Source organism: Micrasema longulum, unplaced genomic scaffold (genome assembly GCF_059751315.1).
Source record: "Micrasema longulum isolate JH-2025_06_02 unplaced genomic scaffold, ASM5975131v1 h1tg000133l, whole genome shotgun sequence".
Lineage (NCBI taxonomy): Eukaryota > Metazoa > Arthropoda > Insecta > Trichoptera > Brachycentridae > Micrasema > Micrasema longulum.
In genome coordinates this window covers 917,761-941,646 of record NW_028277339.1, presented here as the reverse complement: position 1 = coordinate 941,646, position 23,886 = coordinate 917,761, and the positions used below count along the sequence as shown (strand labels likewise).

At 32.3% G+C, this 23,886-nt stretch overlaps 1 protein-coding gene across 2 annotated transcripts in view; it reads left to right on the top strand.

Moving 5' to 3' along the window:
• Positions 1–23,886, top strand: part of Nos (Nitric oxide synthase) — a 436,979-nt gene that overhangs the window by 19,543 nt on the left and 393,550 nt on the right. For both annotated transcript variants that reach the window (XM_088241938.1, XM_088241932.1), the window contains exon 2: positions 14,911–15,244. In XM_088241938.1, the coding sequence (XP_088098064.1) occupies positions 14,939–15,244 (306 nt within the window). In that variant the 5' untranslated portion in view covers positions 14,911–14,938. The remainder of the gene's footprint in view (positions 1–14,910; positions 15,245–23,886) is intronic.

The following is a 23,886-nucleotide window of genomic DNA, read 5'->3' as shown; positions in this document are numbered from 1 at the left end:
CTCATCTACATTTTCACATATTAAAGTCCGAAAAAAATGTTTTTGCTAATGTGTTGATTTGCTGGTAGATATTTATTTATTTGTTATACGGCACAAGTGCTTTTTATAATATAAAATATAACAATACAATGAGTTCAGTTACACAGAAATGAAAAAGAATGTAAAAACATGGACATATTAAAAGAAAAAGAAAAATAACATGAAAAATCTATAAACATACATATACGTCAGCATATAAAAGATATAAAAAGCTGGCATATTATGAACATAAAATAAGTTAACAGCATATCATTAGCATAAGTAGCTTTTGTAAATTAATCGTTAGTGTAGAACTGTAGAATATCATAAAATATTTATAAAGAGGTACTTTGAATTCACCGAGACTCGAGTTCTAAATGTCGATATGAGAGATACATTCATTCCCTAGTGACCAATATAGCTGGTTTGAGAAGGGTGACAATAATATGGAGTATGTATATTGTCTAGTTTTTCGTGTTAATATTTATAAAATCCAGGAGTTCGCTTTTATGAATATAATCTTCAGTCTTCAGTGATAGATATTAGCGCTCATTAACTTCAAGGTACCTGGACGAATGACTCGTCAAGTACCTCCGTTTAGTTGCAACAATTCACGTACCGTATATTCGAATAATGCTATTCTGAATCGACTCCATCTCGGCAATAACTATAGCTTATATAAATTAACGCTATTTAATCATTTCAAAGATGATGAACGGTAATTTACATTTTTAAGATTATAGTGCTTTCTATGTTTACTTTTGTATGGGTACTATTGTGTACCATATTTACGTGTATACTTATTTTTTAAATGACTTTAATTGTCATTTTTATTATTTTGAAAAAAAAAATTTTTTTTATACAAAATAATTTCATTGTATTTAATATACTTATATTTTGTACCTTTTAAAGAAAAATATACATAAATTATTTTCCTTTTAAAATTTTATTTGCACACATTGTTTAATTAATTTTATTTTATTTTTATATCTATATATGTTTTTTATACAAAACTGCTGTGATATATATTTAGTACTTAGTAAAATATTACTTTTAAATTTAATTTTTAAGTATTTCACATTATATTGAAATGTTTATATTATTTTTAATATGTATCTTTTTAAGGTAAAAGGCACTGCGTGCCGTGTATGTTAATAAATAATAATAAATAAAAATATATTTTATAATTTGGATCCTGGATATATAAGATGGGAGAGTCTGCCGTTCATCTTATCATTGTATTCCCATTTCTTGTCCATACATTGCTGTATCCGAGTGATTACGTTGCTTTCACCAACTAAATAAGATTTTTGTTATACGTCGTCAGTATATTATATACCATTATTTTATTGCCTTCGTTTGTCTTGCTACATGGTTTTATGTTCTTTTTGTTCAATTTCTTGTATTTATGTATCTTCATGTAACTGTTGTAATTGGCTTGGGCTGTAAACATAATAAATGAATAAACAAACAATGGAATTGGAAAAACTATACATATAAAATTGAGAAAAATGGGTAAATAAAACATTCAAGTAAGTGTATGAAAATTCTTGATAAGAGTTAATTGTAATTAATTTAAAAAATAAAAGACTAGTGATACATGAATCCATGACCGGTTAAATCTCTTTCGCGACGGCTGGAATATTTATCATAAAACTAAATACATTTTTACAAGCTAAAGGCTAAAGGAACGTTAATGAATACGAAATTTTATGACAGTAAGTTATTTTCAATGATTTTGATAAAATTTTTAATAAAATTATCAATAAAAGTCTGGTTTCACATTGCTTTATTTTAACAACGAGCGCTTTCGCCGGAGTAGGCATCTTCAGGGCTGGTATTTTTTTACAGCATCTTCAACTTTATCCAATTTCTCACAAGGTTGGGGTAGACAAAGAGATCAAATAAGTATTTTATTAAGGGACAGACAGCATAAATATAATTACTAACTAGTTTTGCAAAATGCCTCATTTTTGGGAAAGTTTGTTTTTAAACCGAAATTGGGCTCAAGTACAACAAACAACAAAAAACTATCATGCCGTTTTTCCTAGAAGTAGGCATAGACGATATGACATGGATGCATATAGACCTCGCTTTCTCTGCATTCATAAATCTTCTCATGCACGCACGCCGATTATTCCTACTCTTGACATGTCCAACCTCAAGTGTTTGTTAGACTTGATCGTGCCATGTCTTCCTCGGATTTCCCCGTTTTCTGCATCCATCAACATTCGCATCGTACATCCTTTTAGCCGTTCTTTTGCTCTCCATTAGCTCTATATGTCTAAACCAACGCAGCTCCCCTTTCTTGGTTGTCGATAATGATTGTTTCAGCCCCACATAGTTAACGGATCTCGACATTTGTGCATCGCTATAACTATCATGCATAGTTTTACAACACATTTGCCCGATAGATTGCATTTCGACAGCATTAAACCTTTCATAATTATTTTTCCGATTCTATTCTTCGCTCCCGTACATTAGGGTTGGGATTTAAACTCAATTGTGAGTTGCTAGTTTTGCCTCCTGGGGCAAAAATTTGGTCGGAATCGTAGAACAACGACGGATGTGCGAAAAATGCGACATTGACTTTCAATTATATTTGATATCGAAAAAGTTATTTGAGGGTAGATTGCAGTGCACCGTTCCCCCGTTCCCGGCACTCACCCCCCTTTCAATATCTTTCTCAGTCTTTCCACCGTGGTAAACATACTCTCCAGATACACAAATTCCTCTACCCGATTGGACTTAAGTCTTCTTCTTCTTCTTCTTCCTGTTTGTGATAGTAGGCTGTCATAAATGATGCCATCCAGCTATCCTTCCATCTTTTGGGTGGTCTTCCTGGTAGAATTCTGCTGCGGGGGTTGTCAGACTTAATGATTTTTGCAAGCCTCGTATCTTCCACGTGATCCACACGGTCCCTCCAAAAGCCCTCCTGCTTTTTACCCATCTCACTATGTCTTCAACACCATAGACAGACCATATCGTTTTATTTCTGATTAATGATCGGGCCTAAGTAATATTAATTATTTTAATGGTGGAAAAATAACACATGGAGAAATACCGCAGAGTTATAGAGTACGAAAATAAACATTTTAAGGAATAAATTGGCATAAATTATGTAATAGTAATTGAATTTATTTCTTGAGGTCTGAAGAACTCCTTACAGAGTGTTACTGAACGAACTTCCTGTAATTTTATAACGAAGATACCAGTTTAAAAAATACCGTGATAGTGAAGAATCCGGTCATTGGTTATTTCAAATTTGTGGATTTAGGTATCGAGATAAATACTTTTAAATTCTGGCATTCCTTCTTTTTCTTTTGCCGCTCCTACTGGTTGGCGACCATCGTTCTGAATTCATCCCGATCCTCGGCCAGTCTAATCAGCGCTGCTGCATCCGGCACACCGAACCACTGACTGAGATTTCTGAGACGTGATGCTCTTTTCCGTCCCATACCCCGCCTGCCTTCTATCTTTCCTTACATAATAAGTTGGAGAAGGGCATACTTCTCATTGCGGAATATGTGACCAATGTACGAGGTTTTTCTTCTTTTGACAGTGGTCAGTTACTCCCACTCTTTGTTCATAATGCTCTGGTATTTAAAGGAACATTACTTTCCTATGGTCACTTAAAAAAATAAATAAATCCAAAACTTCTGAGAAGCTCTTAAAAATCAAAACAAATAACCATAAAAATATATTGAAAATCAATGATCATCTGCGAAACATAAATTCATGTAAATATTAAAAGAACATATATATTTCTGTAAATAGAAATTCATTTGCTCAGTTTTTAATAAAATTGTCTCAGAAAATTAAAAACGACTTTTTAAGATGAAAAGACGGCTGTCTCTAACAAATAAAGCTTTAATGAAATATTTTCCTTCAAGAATTTCATATATATTTAAAAGAATGAATAAGATGGCATTTAATTTTACAATTTACTAGCACGTAGCACGTATTTGCAAAGAAAAAACCATTGCCTTGCTTTGTTAAACTTTTGAATAAAATAAATCGTAAAAAGTAACCAGAAAAGTAAGTACAAAAATAAAAACAATCATTCCATAACTAAAATTTCTTCTTCTTCTTCGTATGCCGTGTCAGATCCCCCGACGTTGCCGATCTTTTTGGCGAATGTCGCCCGAAACTCGGGGCTGTAGAATAATCCAAGCTCTGAGTTATTGCTGGTTTTTTTTTAGCTACAGTGATATCCTGGGAAGTGTTACTGGAGTGATTTTCCGCTGCCTTTTCCAGGGATTTTCTGCAAGGGTTACCTTTCCTTACCTGATGGCTCTCGGTTTTGTGACGCCGAAGATTCGCCATACGACCTCTCCGTATCTGCTATGACCCTGATGGTAAGATCAGTAATCACATTGTCCCAGACTCGCGGGATCACAAGGACCACTCAAGGATGTCAGGGAGTCGGACTTATCGTTAGTATTGCTGTTATCATACAAGAAATATTTATTTATTTAACTTTTTGTTCCTTAAGTGAATTGTATGTTAGCGGGCCCTTTGCCAAATGGCAATTTCTTCCAACCAACTAATAAAACAAAAGTTTAATTATACAATTCAAATTACAAAACATAATCGGAAAACGTAAATTAAAAAAAAAAAGCGAAAGATATACAAAAATAGAAGTAACTGTATTTGAATATAAGTACCCTTAAATCAATACTATTAGTCAATGAGAAAAAGAAAAGGAGGAGAGATTAGGAGAAAAATAATAATATATTTACCATCAAGCGGCCTCAAATTTTAAATTCAAATCATCGTAATATTAATAAATTGTTGACTTGATAAAAAAAAAAAGTCTTTGCAATCAATCAGTTTAATTGAATTTTTTGATTGAGTTAAATTATTTATGAGAAATGATTTATTTGTCTGGTAGACACATTATTTTGTAAATTCTCAAATTGTCAGACTACCCTGGCTCGGAAATGAATATTGAGAAATTGATATGTTTCCTTTTGCATTGTCAGTTTAAAGATTTGAAATTCTAACAGCTTACCCACCACATACCGCACACCGCATCTGAGGACATAAGTCTCCTTGGCGGTGCCCACATACACGGAAAATTTGCTCGTTGTCAAACGAGAAAAGCTGCCCGAAGGAGCTCTCTGAAATCTGGTAGCCTTAGCATCTTTGTGCTGAAAGAAAGTAATCCAGAAGTACATAATATGTACTTCATTGGATTGAGAAGAGAGGGAAGTGAATTCTTCACTGACTGGGATTAAATTGATTGGACATGATCAATTCGCCGAAATGATTACAAAACTTTTTAAAAGCCTTGAAATTCTTTTTAGAAGCCACCAGATCTGTATATCCGACAGGACCTATAACAGGGCCACGGATAGTAGCGAGAAGCTCCATTCGGTAATCATAGAGAAGGGGAAAGGGACAAGACCACAGGATGTGTTCAGAAGATTGATTAGGATATCCGCAGCAGCACGAAGGAGAGTCAACAATATTAAAAACAAATAATTTTTGATTAAATTTACCATGACCTGATAAAAACTGCGTAGTTAAAATTCTAACAATGATAAATTCAAAATTACTTACATTTCTCGAATGCTGCAATAATCACTTTAATTTTTTGTATTTTGTTTACCTGCACGTAAATACCACCTTATGTAAACTTATTTTTTCCTCCTAAAACTGTTATAATTTTAACACATGTTCTATTATGTACCTACCTACTGTTATGCAGTATTTTATCTTCATTTATGTGTATCTATAAATCATTATGTTATACAACAGTTTTAATTATTTACTTAAAGGCAGTTTATTACACATTATTTAGTTGACACAGACACATGAGCATATCATCACATGTGCTATATAGGATCAGAAATACAACAATAATAATAATAATCACTTTAAAAATAGAATAAAACACATCGTAAAGTCGCCACATAATGTTGCCAGATCGCGAAAAATATAATCATAACACAAATTTAAGATAATTATTTATTTAAAAGAAAGCAATACGTTCATTTCTCTAAAATTTTATTGTACCCGCAGAAATATTGATTGAAACAACAGAGACGATAAGTAAAGGGTCATTAAGGCTGTAGTCGGGAAAAACGAACGCAAAATTAGGAAATCATACAATTTTGCCATTTTAAAATGAAAGTTTTTTTTTAATCGGCCAAAAATAAAAAATAATAAAAACACATAAATTAGATTAAAACAATATGTTTTAAAGGTATTTCTGTTTAAAAAATATGCTTAAAAGTTTTATGTAACTAAATATAATTACTTTTAGACCGGCAGATTACGCCATTTCAAATTAAGACTAACCTTAGATATCTGGGATCTAGATAAAGACTAAGTATTGAACAAAAAAAAATTATAAAAATTTGAGATAATACATTTAACATAAAAGTGGCAGCGGCCAAATTTTAATATTTTGTTTTTAAAAAAATACAAGCATTTTAAATCATATACATTTTTGTGACATTTTCCTTTATTTCTACTTTAAATTATGCCTTCGGTAATATTAAAAATAAAAATAAAATATTGAAATACTTTAGTTGAAGTCTTTTTTTAAATAATTGTTTTCTCTTTTTTTGAAAAAAAAAGATAATTCTGGTTGTAATATTTAATTTAAAACAATATCTTATTGACTTTTTCGTGACCTTCAAACTAGCCTTTTCGAAAGCAATTGGGGCTGTACTGAAGGTCAGTCTAAAAGTCAATAAGATATTGTTTGTAATTGAATACTTCTTCTTTTTGCGGTGCCTTGTTAGGTTCCCCGGCGTTGGCAATCACTACAGAGAAGTCCTGCGTTACTCTTATATTACGCAACCAAGACAGCTTGCCCACCACATACCGCACACCGCATCTGAGGACATAAGTCTCCTTGGCGGTGCCCACATACACGGAAAATTTGTTCATTGTCAAACGAGAAAAGCTGCCCGAAGGAGCTCTGTGAAATCTGGTAGCCTTAGCATCTTTGTGCTGAAAGAAGATAATCCAGAATTACATAATATGTACTTCATTAGATTGAGAAAAGAGGAAAGTGAATTCTTCACTGACTGGGATGAAATTGATTGGACATGATTAATTCGCCAAAATGATTACAAAACTTTTTAAAAACCTTGATATTTTTTTTGGAAGCCACCAGATTTGTATATCCGACAGGACCTATAACAGGGCCACGGATAGTAGCGAGAAGCTCCATTCGGTAATCATAGAGATTGGGAAAGGGACACGACCACAGGATGTGTTCAGAAGATTGGTTTGGTCCGCAACAGCAAGAAGGGGAGTCAACAATATTAAAAACAAATAATTTTTGATTAAATTTATCATGACCTGATAAAAACTGCGTAGTCCAGTGATCGGGGATAACCCAAGAAGATTCTAATCGCTGACGGGTTGAAGGAAAAAAAAGAAAGGTAACCCTCCCTGAAGGGGAAGATTCCCATCGCGATTGCCAAGCATCAATAAGAGCTTCTTTACGGAAAATTTACGTGAGAAGGGCGAAAATATTTTTTTTTTAAACAGTGCCTTATGGACTGAAATGAGGCAGTGCGCTATGGACAAAAATAATGAAATATTACTTATAATTTTTTTTCTTTGAAAACTGCAGAAAAATACCGTATTCTAACGTATTATACGGTTTCTTGCACAAATATAGTTTCTGAATATAAAAAACTAATGGTATAATACGGGCCTTATAATCAAATGTTACTAATCATGTGATTATACGGCCATTTTTTTAAGAAAAACGTTTTCTACTAAAACTACTGTACTCTACCGTGTTATACGGTAGATTACGTCTCTTACAATAAACTACCAATGGTATATATACAATGACTCACAAACATGAAGCAGTGTAGCAATAGATAAACATCAAATTTAAAAAAATAATATTTTTAATGTACAAGGGCATATAAGGGTCCATGAAATACTGTCGTGTAAAAAAATATATTACTTATTAGTAGCATAAAAAGTATTTTAATTTTGAATTCCCACAAAAACGGTCGTTGTATTGGCCACGTCCCTAATACGACGCAAATGTTGTTAATTTTCAACTTAGTTCGTAACCGTTAAAATTTTCATAGAACACCGTCACGAATCCTGACGTCACAACTATCAATGCCAAACATGTTTTTCTACTGACATATTTATTTGTAATTTACATTTTCAATTTATTATATAAATAAAACACGAGTGATACTTTAATCCACAAATAATACTTCCTTTCAAGGTAATGGCACTGTATGACATCACTAACACTATTTCAAACATCATCAACTTTTCTGCTCACACAAATTTAAAACTTACATTTAATCATGAAATTCACAACTATAATACACGACATGCAAAAAATCTTCACATTTCTAAATTTTGTTCCACGAAGTTCGGCAAAAAGTCTCTGGAATACATTGGTCGTATACAATTTAATAAACTGCCTGATGACCTTAAAAATGAAATGTCGAGTGGTAAATCTCAAAGACCAGAAATGAAGACATATTTCTTGAATCTTTTTGAAAGTGATAGTTTTTAGATCAGTTTCTGTGAATAGTCTATATATTGTGTTTTAGGTTTAAATGTTTTTCTTTTCTTTTTTAATATTAAGTTCACAGAATGTTTAAATGTTTTTATTTTCTTTTTTAATATTAATTTCACAGAATGTTTAAATGTTTTTCTTTTCTTTTTTAATATTAAGTTCACAGATTGTTTGAATGTTTTTATTTTCTTCTTTAATATTAAGTTCACAGATTGTTTAAATGTTTTCTTTCCTCTTTTTAATATTAAGTTCATAGATTGTTAAAATTTGTTAAAATTTTTATTGTTTAAATGTATACTATGTATTGTTACAAGAAATGTACTATTTTTTTATGTACCGTCCCAAATGAGTTTTTTCGTACAACTCCTGGGAATATAATATCATGATATTCATGTCTTATATGTTTTATTAATAAATAAAAAAATAAAAAATTTTTGAAAATTTGTGGATTAAAGTAAATATATGTTATTTTTATGATTATTTTTAAAAAGACCCATAAACGAAACTTGTTTGATAGTAAAATTTGGTCAAAATGTTCACTTTATTAAAAGCATATTTATGATTAATTTAATCTTTTTTTGCATGCATTTTATTAAGTGCATTAAAAATTATATTTCATACACCAAAAATGGATGGTCAAAAAATATTTGAAATTCTAGATAGAAATTATTCACAAAAAGATGCATATTAAATTTGCAATGGTTATACTTATGGAAATATGAGGGATGAAAAAAATTGTTTATCTTAAATACATTTGTTGAGAGATTTGTGAGAAACCGATTTTTATATTTGCTATTCATAATTGTACAGCACATTGACATTTGAATTTAGGCAATTTACAGCGTTGCCTTGATGATTCTTACACCATCTAATGACTCGTTTCATCTTGTGAACTTCAAACGGAGGAACTTGAACCTTGGGACCTTTTTTGTGCTATCTTGGCTATGTATCTAATTTGTAACATCAGAAAATTATTTATATTGTTTTTTTAGGTAATTTTATGTTCATTTTTATGATATGTATCAAATTAGATACACAATGCAATTAAGGATTTAATATGTAAATACTTGCGTATTTCCTAAAAAAAATTAAAATTTCTAGAATATTTATATTTATTACTTTACTTTACTTTTCTTTGTTTTTATCATATTTGTTTTGCCACGTTTTTAAACTACATTTTTACTATGTTTTTACTACATTTTTATTATGTTTTTACTACATTTTTACTATGTTTTTACTACAATTTTACCATGTTTTTATTACATTTTACTATGTTTTTGCTACATTTTTAACCATGTTTTTACTCCATTTTTTACTTTGTTTTTCACTTTGTCCTGTATTTTTATAACTATTTCTATATATTAATTACTGTTTTATATGTTGACTGTCTTAGAACGGGGTAAATAACCCTAGTTAGACAGTCAAAGCAACTTTACATAAATTATAATTTTGTGTATGTAATATAATGATAATAATAATAAATAAATAAATAAATAAATTTATTTACACACGGCACGCAGTGCCTTTTACTTTACAAAAATACAAATTTAATTGAATAAAAAACACTTCAATATAATGTGAAAAAGAAAAAAAGTTACATAAATACTATAACACGGAAGTTTCATACAAAAAAAATAGATATATATATGATAAAAGAAAAAAAAGGAAAGAAAAATTTTACGTAAATACTACAACAAAGCAGTTTCAGATAAAGAAAATGCTTAGATATAAATAATAAAATAAAATAATGAACAATTTAAAAAATATGCGGATATAAAATTTAAAATAAAAAAAAGAAAAGGAAATACCTCACCTTTTAATAAAAGAATTTTTTCATTTATTAAGAGGTACGAAATATAAGAAACTGAGCATACAATTAATTGACCACATAGTCATTGCCCATAATATACCTGTATATAAACATTGAATATAAGTAATTGACCACAAAGTCAACATGATGTAATCCTTGTTGGGGGAATTTCGAGATCTTCCTTAACAGGCGTGAAAAGTTGCACGTACGCTTATTAGTGACCGATTTAAGTTTCGGTATCGGTTCGGCCAGTTTCGGCCAATAAAACTCCCACCGGCCGCGGTTTCGTTTTCACCCGAAAATTGGCCGAAACAACCTGCAGTCGGGATGTATCAGATTACATTAATTGCATCCGCACGCGTCGGTCAGGTGTTTTTGATTCTCCCCACCACCGAATTTTTATATATTTTTACAAGCAGACATTTGAAAATTTATGAGGAAAATATGATGGGAATTAATTATTTGAATTTGTTTTGATTTAAATTTTTGGGGAAATTATGGATGAAAAAAAAACTGATTAAAATACCTTGTTTTTAATGAATAGCATATACTTTAATTATAATTTTCTTATTTTTAATTGATGAAAAAAATGCGTTTTAATATAAGCACTTATTTTTTGATACGAGTATCTATCGTATTCTTCCAGTAGCTTTTATTGAAATTTAGAATAAAATGTAAACCCACACACAAGCCATGCTTTTGTGGGATTTTTTTGTGTTTATGTTAAAATATTTATTGTATTTTTAACTTATATGAAGGTACCTATTGCAAAATGCAGAAAAATATATTATTTATTTATTTATTCATTCAAAATTACACTTGTTTAAATATTAATGAACTTATTTAGGCTTTTTAAGCTATGCCCGTGTCAAGCCATAATAAATAACAATAAAAATACACAGTAAAATTAAATAAATAACATTATAATGACATGTGATGCAATAGAAAAACAATCTAGAAAAAAAGGTATAAGTTATAAATAATAAAATTCCAAAGAATACAATGCAAAATAGATAATCAGAAATAATTTTTAAAATATAAATTATACAAATTAAAAATCACACATAATAAATATACAAAATAATGGTATCATTAAAATCAACAAAGTAATAGTAAAATACAGTAGTATTAAAAAAAACAAAATAAGAGTATCATAGAAATCAACAGAAAAATAATGTATTCATAAAAGCATAATTGAAATAATAATTATGATATGTTTTTTAGAAAATGACTCAATATTAATAAATAAAATACAATAAACAAATAAAAACTAAAAAAATATCAAAATTTAAGTTTTGATTTTTTACTGAAGTATGCCAAATATAAAATTCGATTATGATTTAAAAAAATAGCACAATTAGAGAGATTAGATGTCGTCCATTCGAATAATAAGTAATTGTATTGCCATTGTCTAACACATGCAAAAAATAAAAATTAGACTGATTTTGTGGTTTGTTGACTACAGTAATTTAGTTGTTCTAAGATCTTTCATGTTAACATACATGTCATTCCTTTATGTTAATAAGTTAAAATTAATTCCTGCAGCGCGCATTACAGAATTTTGACATATAAGTTGAATGTACTCGTATAACATAACAACGAAACAAAAAGCGCTAATTTCTTTTATTCGATTAAACACTAATTTTAAAATTGCATTTAACTTATTTAAATATTGATTCGGTTTCGCCCGAAACTAGAATAAAGTCGAAATTTGGTTTTGGTTTCAGTTTTACGGCAAAAACGGACTCATTAACATAAATGAATTTTTTCGGATGGCAAAATAAAAGTACAATAACATAAATAGAAATTTAATTACTTATTTAAGATGCAGTTAAAATTGTTTGTCAGATTATCCAAAAATCATAATTGAAATTTGATTGACAACAGGCTAAGTAGAATTCAACGGTATTAAACATATTGATAACATCGAGAATAGATTATAAAAACCTTGTTTCCGCATACGAAAATAGTACGTCATCACCTCAATTCATTCTACCTTTATGTTGTATATAAGAAAGAGACAATAGAATTTCTCGTTATTTGGCATCGATCAATTGTTCATTATAGTTCCGCGCAGTTAATTTCGGCGAGATCGCAAATTCAATAGATCAATAATTGAGAACGATGTACTGCCGAAGGATTTATCAGCTGATTGGAGATTGTTATAATTAGTTTCTTACAAAGTGTTTGTTTTACACCAGTGAAATAAGTTATTAGTTTTATGAGTTGTTTTATTTTGCGTTTTGTTTTGTGAATTTATTTTCTGTGAATGTTTAAGGTGTGAAAAATGAAATCTTCCGGAGATCCAACAGAAACGTTTGCATTATGATAGCTGTGTAAAATTTTAATAATAAATTAAAATAGCTCTTTCCGCTTGTATTTCCATAATAATCAATGCGTGTGGGTATAATATTATTATCTTACAAAACAATGAAGTTTAGTGCAACTATCATCATTCTTTAGGCGTTATTTTTTATCATACCAGAATTAATTCCTGTGGATATAAATACTTAAAATTGAATACAGGTTTGTGTATAAAATAAAACCAGAATTGATTGATGGCTGCTCTCGAGTTAAATCCTGAAAAGCTTCGGCTTTATAGCGCGGTGGTTGATGCTTGAAGTTCAGTGTTCGATTACTTGGAATGTTGCCATGAAATATTTGTTTTGGTAGTTTTTCACTGGACTGTTTCGCTGTCCGTGAACTATCACCAGAAGCGTAAGACTGATCACCTTACCTTTGAAACAGACCACCAAGATACGCTGCATTTTATCATTGCGTTTGAAATATCCGTTAAGTGTATATTTTTTTTATAAAAAGATAATTTAAACAATGTACCTACCTCTTGATCGTGAATTTTTTTGCGTATTTTTTTTTTAATACCAAAAGGATTTATGTCGGCCTCGTGGTGTAAAGATTAGCGCGCCTGCCTACCATGAGAGAGGACTCGGGTTCGATTACCGACATGGTTGATATGAACAATTTATTTAAAAGGGTGTTTTCACACCAGAATATTTCATAGCCCTTGTACTGGTACCTGAAGCGTAAGACTGATCATCTTACCTTCATGTAACGAAAAATGATACGTTGCGATTGGTATACGAATGCAGTGCCCTATGCACCATTAGGTGCGGAAAGGGAATGATGATGATGATGAAAGGAAAATGACGTCATTTTTCAATGATTTTGCAGGCGCAACGACGATTTGATTTGAAAAAGCAGTTCTCTATGCACTATGATAAGGGTTTGATGATGAGAAAAACAAAAAATTAAAATTTTACTTTGTCTACTTTCATGTTCAATATTATCTTCAAATTGTTATCAAAAGTTTTACTTCAATATTTAGTCTTTACTGAGATTCCACATACCTAAGTTTAGTGCAAATTTGAAATGGCGTAATCTGCCGGTCCAAAAGTAATTATATTTTAGTGACAAAACTTTTAAGTATGTTTGTCAACAGAAATACATTTAAAAATGATTGTTTTTATCTAATTTGTGTTTGAATTTTTTTATTACTGCGTGATTAAAAATTAAAATTCGTTTTAAATGGAAAAATCGTATGATTATCTCATTTTGTGTGTGTTTTACCAGACTACAGCCTTAACATTTATATTTAGCTGACGCAACAGATACTTGTACACGTGCTGGAAAGTCATTGAAATTTATCTTTTAAACATTTGCCATAGAACAACTGTTACCATAATTTAACCGCTTCGTAGGATTAAAAAAAACCTCGTAATTTACGTTAAAAAAAATTTTTGGGTTGTTTTTAACTGTCTACAATATTTTGAGTTTGTCCAAATTTTTGTAGACAAGGACTGGATTGAACTCCCTGGGGAGCTGTTAATATTGACATATTACAACGGAGATGAAGAAAATTTTAGATAAGGTAATATAAAAGTCTAGGGTATCTACAAGGTTTATGACCTGTCATTGGCTGGTTTGAGTGGCCACTTTAAACACTGTGTAACATTTACCATTCTGCCCATATTTGAACACACACATCTCATCAATTCTTTCATCTATCAATGTTTGTAAAGTTAAAGAGCTGAAACCTTAATTCATCTAATTGATTTATTTCATCTACAAACTAGGCAATGCCTGAATATGATTTTTTTTTCTTTAATTTCTTTATTTCTTCATGGATCAGGTGGATTTATCTACAATATTTTGAGTTTGTCCAAATTTTTGAAGACAATGACTGGATTCGACGCACTTCACAAACATAAACAGATGAAGGAATTGAAGGAATACAGATGTTCAAATATGGGCAGAATGGTGAATTGTGGCCACTTAAACCAGCCAATGATATGTCATAAGCCCTGTAGATGCCTAGACTTCTATAATAAGTTCTCTAAAATGTTCTTCATCTTCGGTGTAATATGTTTATAACTGTGCCAAAACGGGAATAAATTTGTGATAGATCGGTGGGTTGAACCTTGAATCACTGAACCGGAGTCCGCGACGTGACCACCACGAATCACAACGCGACTTTCTACCTATAAGTTTGATCGGTTAACGGTTTACCCGTCGGTTTGACTGACTTGACTGTCGATTTCAGAAGCTCCGGTTGTTATCGTCGTGGAAGCATGATGTCTCAACACCTGAGCAGCGTGTTCGAGCAGATAGGCAACTTCACCAAGAATAACCTGACGTGCGGCAACAACGCGAAGGGGAACAAGGAGAGGCCGGGGGTCCCGGAGATGGCGGGGGGTAAGGCCAACCACGTGGGCGGGAACCACGTGTCCACGCCGCCCCCGGCCGCTCCTTCCTCCACTCCAGCCCCGCGCCATCCCTCGCAGCACCATATCACCCCATTGAAGAAACCGATGAGGCTAAGGAATGTGTGCTCCAAGGCGGAGACGTATGATTCTTTGTACTTCAACTCTAACTCGGTAAGTCAATACAATAATATTACCATGTATTCATTATTACAAAATATTCCGTTTTCACGACTTTTCAAATAGTCAATGTTTTCTTTGACTGAATTTACATTTTAAATAATGAATTTAGCGTATTGAGGGAAGAGTGTTTGAAATATGGCCAATTGGCATATGTTTGATAAAACGATCTTTAGTCTATTGCGAGCGGTTCCCGGCTACTTTTGAACTTTTGTCTCCTCGCAATTACTAAAATGCCTACATGTACGTTAAGATACTGCACAAATTGATCCGGAAAAGATAGAAAAAGCGATGGTATAACCTTTCGCCGGTAAATAATGTTATTATCTTAATTAATCATTGTTTAAAATAGCTATTTTAATGTCAAAAAACGTCTTATTAATATGTTACCAACTCGTAAGTTATCTCCTGTCTCTGTCCTGCTCAGTTAGTCGGGCGTTTAGTGAAACGACAAACAAAGGTGACACGTATGGGGAAAGGAGCGACATACTGAATAAAACTTACAGTAGACCGATGTAAACAGTCCGTGCTTTTTACTGTACTACGTGTTTTGCTTACCAAAGTCGACGTGATATGACGTGACGACACTTGTTTCCTCCGCCGGTCATTCCTTTTCCTTTGGTGACGACTTTTTAGCTCGGATTTGTATGAAATGTCTTCTTTATATATTATATCTTAATGACTTTGCAAATATAGTATACTTAAATACTTAATAGATATGGTTAAAATACAACACATCAAAATATACCCCCAAATGCGATGTAGGTAATCTATTTTTTGGTAAAAACATATTTTTATCCAGTTTATAATAACAATTAGTTTAATTCTTTGTTTTTTATTATTCTTATTCTTTCTCTGAAAAATAGGAGTCAGTACTATATAAGCTTCTGACGTCACTGTGACCTGCGTGACCTGCGCGCGGTGGTAAAGGGTAATCATTGTCTCGTGGAGATAGCTTGATCTCTGTGACAATGTCTCCGAACAATGTCCTGTCCTAAAAATTTCTGTTAGCACGTGGATAATAGGTTTAATCCTGGGACAGAACTATATTGTATTGTCTACGTGTAAACGCTATTTTGCATGAAGCGAAATGCGTAGTACACACGAGGAGAGGACAATACTGGCTTGTCTCATCTTAGTGCGAACAGAAATTTGGAGGACGAAACAATACAACACAGGACGTCCTAAAAATTGATAGGCAGGCTATCGCCGAAGGACAATGGCTTATCTCTACCACCGCGCGGTCGTAGTGTATCCATTTTCGAAGCGTTTCGCGTTTGAACTGCGTTTCAATTATAGTAGTGTACTGAGCGGTCAAGCATGTTAACGGAGCTGGGACAGGACAGAATTTTCATGTTTATTGTGTTGTCTTCGTGTGAACTCTGCTTTAGATTCGCCATACAATCACCTTACCACTAGCAAAACAGTGTCATATTTTATTTATTTAACTTTTTGTGCATAATGTCAGTTGTAAATTGGCAGGCTTATTGCTAAATGGCAATTTCTTCCAACCAACAAATAAAATCAAAGTTTTTTTTAATAATTCAAGTTACAAAACGTATTTAATAGAAAATAAATATACAAAAGCAAAGATATATAAAAATAGAAATAAATGTATTTCTATATAAATTACATCAAATTAATAATATTACTCAATGGGAAAAGAGGAGAGAGATTATGGAAGAGAAATGAGATGTTTCCTCAGACGTGATTTAAAGAGAGATACTGTAGTAACATCTTTGATGGTGGATGAGAGACGATTCCACAGTCGAGCCGCATGGACATTATATGAGTTAGAGAAGAAAGAGGAATTGTGGATGGGTATTAAGAGGGTGCTTTGAGAATTAGAACGAAGAGGTGAACCATGAACCGATAAGCGTTAAACTTTTTCACGCATTGAGAGTGATAGTCTCTCTAATGTCTAGTTTTGAGCCATTTCAGTGCCTACGATCATCAGAAATGTAGTCATATTTCCTAAGATCAAAAATATACCTTATGCATGTATTCTAAAGTCGTTCAAGTTTTTTGAGTTGGTCACAGCTAAAATCAGTTATGGAAACATAAGCGTAATCTAGAATGGGTAATAGTAAATCTTGTACCAGAGTGCATTTAGTATTAATTGGATAGAATTTTGGCAACCTTCTAAGTGAGTGTAGACTAAAAAATATTTTGCGGCTTAATTCATTGGTATGAGCCCGCCAGCATAGATGTTCATCCATTAGTACTCCAAGATTTTTTACGGATTTCCTGTATTAAATATTAGTATTATTGGCATAAGGAGGATTAAGTGAAGATACGTCTAACTTACTAAGCAATCTTTGGCTACCCGCAAACATAATTTGTGTTTTAGATGGTTTTATAAGTAAACCATACTCTTTTGTCAATGTTGAAATTCGCTGGTGCTTTCAAGTCTGCAATGAAGATGTAGTTGTAAATCATCTGCATAGAGATGCTATGAACAATTGAGACATTCTGTTATCGAATTGATAACCATCGGGTGCGAATAACGGTTTGATGATGATATTGATAAATAAATCAATTTCCAATTAGTATTCAATCGTATTGAGATTGATGTTTGTTTTGATGGCCGTGAAATTCCTTCCGTAATACCCAATGACTTAGCAAAATAAGCGCGGCAGAATTATTCGTTAATATTTAGTTTTTAACATAAAATGTTAGAATTCGGAATGTTTGTCATAAGTTGGTCAAATTTCGAAGGTAAATAAACTATGGCAAACACAAGTTTTGACGAATTATGTAAATTCGGACTCAAAAAAATCAAGGTTAAAAAATAATCGCGACTCTGTGTCATTCAAACAACGTTCTTAAGATTTACAAACTCGTTGTTTACCTATGTGTCCAGGCGGATAAAGAATACAGTTCTGTTTGTGAAATAGAACCAGAAAACTGGACCAGTGCTTTCGACTCAATACTGTTCGTGTTAAGTTGGGACTGTATTCAAGTAATATACACAAATATATTTATATCTTATTTGACTGACATATTCATGGACACAGTTTTTCAGGACCATACCGCGAAATGCAGAGGAGTATTTTTATTAAAATTTAATTTAATTAAAGTTGTACTTTAAAAAATGTCCTATTGAATATTTCGGAAAACCTCATTTTTTATTTAGAAACAAATTCATAAAATAAAATAAATTAACTCGTTAAACCAGCTTGACAGCAGGTTCTTTTTTTCTTTTACAATTTTTTAGAAAATAATGAAAACATTATCAAAATTTTTTTGAAATCATTAAGATTAGAAACGTATTCAACCAACGAAGCGATATACACCGGACGCGTACTAGGCAAACGGCTAGGTAGGGGAGGGGTAGGAGTTTGTGGGAGGGATGCTAGTCCGAGACATTAATAATTTACTTCATTTTCAAATTCTAATAATTATTTTTTTCACCGTAAAAAGAGTTTTTGAAAAAAATATATTTGGATTTTTCAAAAAAGTTTACTATGAGGAATGTTCCTTTGAAGTTTCGCGGTCTGGCCCTAAAACACCGTTTAATATACAAAAAATTAACACATCATTTGAAATAAAAATTAAGATGAGCAATTTAACAACTTAACTTATCTTAATGTATCTTCACATAATCTTCTTAATGTCAATGGTACCAATATCCGACAGAGGAAATCTATAAAAATCTAGGAGTACTAATGGATGAACATTTATGCTGGCGAGCTCATACTAATGAATTAAGCCTCAAAACATTTTTTAATCTACACTCACTTAGAAGGTTGCAAAAATTATTACGTATTAATACTAAATGCACCCTGTTACAAGCATAACAACTACCAATTCTAGATCACGCTGATGTTTCCATGACTGGTTTAAGCTTTAGCAACTCTATAAACTTGAACGTCTACAGAATACACGCATAAAGTATATTTTTGGTCTTAGGAAATATGACCACATTTCTGATTATCATAGGCAATTAAATGACTCAAAATTGCGGAGAGACTATTACTCCCTTTCACCACTGTTCAATGTACTTCATAGTCCTAACGCTCCTATATACCCCCGTGAAAGATTTCAACGGTTATCAGTTCATAGTTTACCTCTTCGTTCTAATTCTCAAAGCACTTTCTTAATACTCATCCACAATTCCTCTTTCTTCTCTAACTCATAAAGTGTCCAAAAGGCTCGACTGTGGAATCATCTCCCATCCACCATCAAAGATGTTACTACAGTATCTCTGTTTAGATCACGTCTGAAGAAACATCTCTTTTTTTTTCATTAATCTCTCCTCGTTTCCTTTTTTTTCCCTTTTCCCATTGAGTAATGGTAGTGATTTAAAATAGTTTATACCTATATAATTACATTTATTTCTATTTTTATATGTCTTAAGCTTTTTTATTTTTATTTTCTATTGAATATGTTTTGTAACTTGAATTATAATAAAATTCTCATTTTATTGGTAAGTTGGAAGAAATTTTCATTTGGCAATTATCCCGCCAATGTACAATTAACATTTTGTACAAAAAGTCAAATAAATATAATGAACAAAACAATAGTTTAGCAAGTTTCAAATATATGTATTACTCAATAATGTAATAATTTGATGATTCAAAATAAAAAAAAATATTCTAGTAGGGGCAAATTATAGGTGCGCAAATTCGTTTCGGGTGTTTTTTTATCAATAAAAAATAGCAAATTTTAAGAGAAATACAAACATTTGTTTATTCAAAGTCTCTCCCCTCAATAGCTATAAATTTGTGCCATTTCTTTGGCAACACAAGAATACCGTGATGATGAAATGCGTCTTTGAACCGAAACCATTCATTCAACCAATTTTGCACTATTTCAAAATTGGCCAAGTGTATCTCAGATAAGTCATGGGCCACCGGAACACGTAATAATCAGTAGGGACCAGATCTGGCAAATACGGCGGATGCGGTGGCAGATCCCATTTCAGTGTTTTGATGGTGTTCTGGCCTGAACGAATTTACAGCGCGCTATAACGCGTATTTAGTTCGTAAAAACACGCTTTACCGCGCTATATTTGCGTTTGGAATATCAGCCCTGGAAGATGGAAGTGCGATTGCACAGAGCATTATCGTGCTGCAATATAATTCGTTCGTGTCTCGTGTCCTCTTCTGACCATTTTTCAAGCAATGCATGATTCAAATTGAATAGTTGTCGATAGCAATGTTCATTGACAGTTTCACCTGTTTTCAGCAGCTCATTGTACACGATTCCTTTCTGGTCCCACCAAAAATAAAGCATTGAAAAACCACAAAACACTTCTTTCCGAAGCTAGTTGGCCGCGCCATCGATGTTCATGGTTTGCCAGGTGAAAATCATGATTTTTTGCGTTTAGGATTCTCGAAATGTATCCACCTTTCATCGCCAATAATAATTATACGCAGGAAACTCTTTTTTTATGCCGCAAAAGAAACAATTTAGAGTAGGCTCTTTGATTTTCCATGCGTCTCTCAGTCAATTCATGCGGCACCCACTTTCCTTTCTTTTGATCTTTTTCCATGGAATGCGAACGTTCGAAAAAACCTTGTCAAGTCGTATTTAACATCTCTGCAAGTTGATCTTGTGTTAGCGTTTTATCTTCATCCAATAACGCTTGAAGATCAGCGTCCTCAAGTGTCTTCGGTCTTCCGGAGCGCACAGTGTTAAATAGCTACTTCTGAAGTGTTTAACCAATCTTCACAGGTAGATTTTGATGGTGCATGTTTGCTGTAAGCTTTTTCAATCAAACGATGTGCTTAAACGGTTCTTTTTTGAAAATTAAAGTAGAAAAACTTCCCACAAATACAGTTTATTTGGCTCAAAATTCGACATCTTCGTTGTTAAAATTTATATTTCTGCTTCGCGATATAATATATCGCGAAGCAGAAATATAAATTTTAACATATTATGTTAGGATTACGACTGATTATTGTTGACAGCTGTTTAACTTATAAAACAAACACAACTTCTGACATGTATGTTCAGTACACAGCCCACTAGTGCCATCTATTTGTGAAACCCGGTAACTTAGTGGCGCATCGAGTACATATTTTAATAATGAAATACGTTCTAAAAAAACTAATTCTTAATTCAATTAAAAAATAATATTGTATGATTTAATCATAATGAATATGGTTTAATAACTTTTGCTTAGTGCTGGAAATTTAATCGATGGAGGTCAAAATTCAGTAATCGATGACAACACACGCGCTAAACGATTTTACCTGCAATATAGAGCAACGACCGAAGAAGCAAGGCTGCATTTTATATTGAAACAATACATTATATTCTGCTAGGGCAATAGTATTGCACATAAGACATCCATTCTCATAAAAACAACGTCCCACAGACCACAGGGTGTGGTAACGTCAGTCAGCCTAACTAAGTCATATCAAGGTAGTTAATTCCAACATGTAGTCCAAGTGCAGTCAGTTCAACTCAACTTCACCGTTACTCTCGTGCTTCACAACAAAGTTCCATATATTTATTCGCCATGTAATAAATACACTTTAGAACATCAATCTTGTTTCTTCCGCCAATCTCTAATTAAAATAGGAGCTCCAACCCCCAACAACCTAAAAAAGTAATCTCCTCTCATATGAGTTATTTAATTAGTTATTAGCATTCTATAATTATTTATTTTTCTCTTATCATTATTTCACGGCCCATCATGTGAACTATCTAGGAACCAGCTACTGTAAAGTGACGCTTACCCAAAGCTAAAAAAAGAAAAGTAATAAAAAAAATACATAAATAAATAACTCGTATTTTGTTTGTGGTTTTGAAATAGGTGTTTACTGTTTTCGTCACCTGTAAAACCGCAAAAAGTAATTATTAATCATATTAGCCGCTAATATTATCGCTCAAGGTTGATTGAATCAAAAAGAGTGTGATTTCGTTTCCGTTTCCTGCCGCCAGTATTTATATCAAATATTAGGGGGCTCTACACGCTGGCCGGAACGTCAGCCAGTACGCTGGCGCGCATGTTGGCAACAAAATCGCTAAACCGCTCACATCTATGTGCGGATGTCAAAAGCGCCCAAAAAATCACGCATGCCCTTTCCGGTATTCGTAGCATTCTAAAAGCTGGGTCAGCGTGTGGACGCGTTCATCCTCATTCGTCCCTATATCTGTGTTAAAAAACTAGCAAAAAGCGGATTGCGCAAGTGCAGGGCGCGTGCCAGCTCTGCCTGCCAAAAATACCCCCCTCTACATGTTTGCCAATACACATTTGCCAGCGTACTGGCGAACATATTGGCCAGAGTGTAGAGTCCTTTTACGTTTGCATGTTTGGAGTTATTGAACGCAAAATGGGGTCAAGTTAATGGACACTTTCCTTGCAAAGCTTATGAGAGACCGGCTTTATGGTTTCTGGGGTTAAACTTTATCAATTACGACCAGTTAACAGAAAAGCAATAGGGGTATGTTAACCACCAGACGCCGGAGTATATTAAATTTTCTTTACTTATAAACAGTTTATGCATTGATAAAAATTAATTTTTGGCAACAATATTTTCAGTATGTATTTTGAGATCTCTTTCAGTATATTTGGATTATATAATAATAATTAAAATAATAATAATATAAATGATAATAATACTTTTTTACTCTACTACTCCCGTCTTGGGAGAAAATCCAGATTTGTGTGCAGGTACACGAACCAAAAAATGTTATAAAAAATCTGGTAAAAATATAAGTAAAAATAAATTGCAGAGTCATCTGCAGGCGTTTACTAGTACTTAATTTAACTCGGCTGATGAGTCTTAACTACATAAAATAAAGTAATCTGCTAATTAAATACTTAACTTCAATATCAATGCATAGATGGCGCTTCCAACTCGCTTGTGGATGGGTTCTTGATTCGTAGCATATATACAAAAACCAAAAAATGTTACCTGGTGTGGATATTCGCTAAAAATAAGCGTAATGGGGAATGTTGTAGTACCTACATAGAGTGGCCACTTAACCCAGCCAATGACAGGTCATAAGCCCTGTAAACGCTCGAATATCCATAATCCTGAACATTGAATTTGAAAAAATTCTACCTCATCTCTGTAGGGATATAAATAAAAAAATAAAAAAGATAATAATACTAATAACAATAATAATCATGGTTTATCAACAAAAATAACAATTTCTTTATCTACTACATACACACTAAGGTAATAGATTTCTCTGGATCATGTCTAGTCTGCCTAACTAGGTACAACCTGTTTTAAGGCAGACATTTTCATGCAAAATAAACAATAACATTACTACCTACAAGTTTATTTATTTAACAGTTATACAATATTATTTTATACTGTTTATTATTTAAGAATGTTTTTGAGAAAAATTTCCGATTTTTCTCTACCTAAACCCAGTAACCAATATTTACAAATTTATTTAATTGAATTTGAGTCATGGTTTTGCAATGTTTAGGTAACATATGAAATATTTTAGGGCCCAGAAACCTAAAATTTCTTCGGCCAAATTCAGAGTTTGTGGTAGACCTCATGACCTATCCTCTAGCTTGACTTCTGGTAGTGTGGGAGTGTTCCTTTTGGGATTTGGTAGAATAATTTGCTTTTACAAACATTATTATTCTAAAAATATATAATCAGCCTATAAAATGTTTCCCAAGAAAAAATTAACCACGAGATTCGAGAGTGTTGTAATCC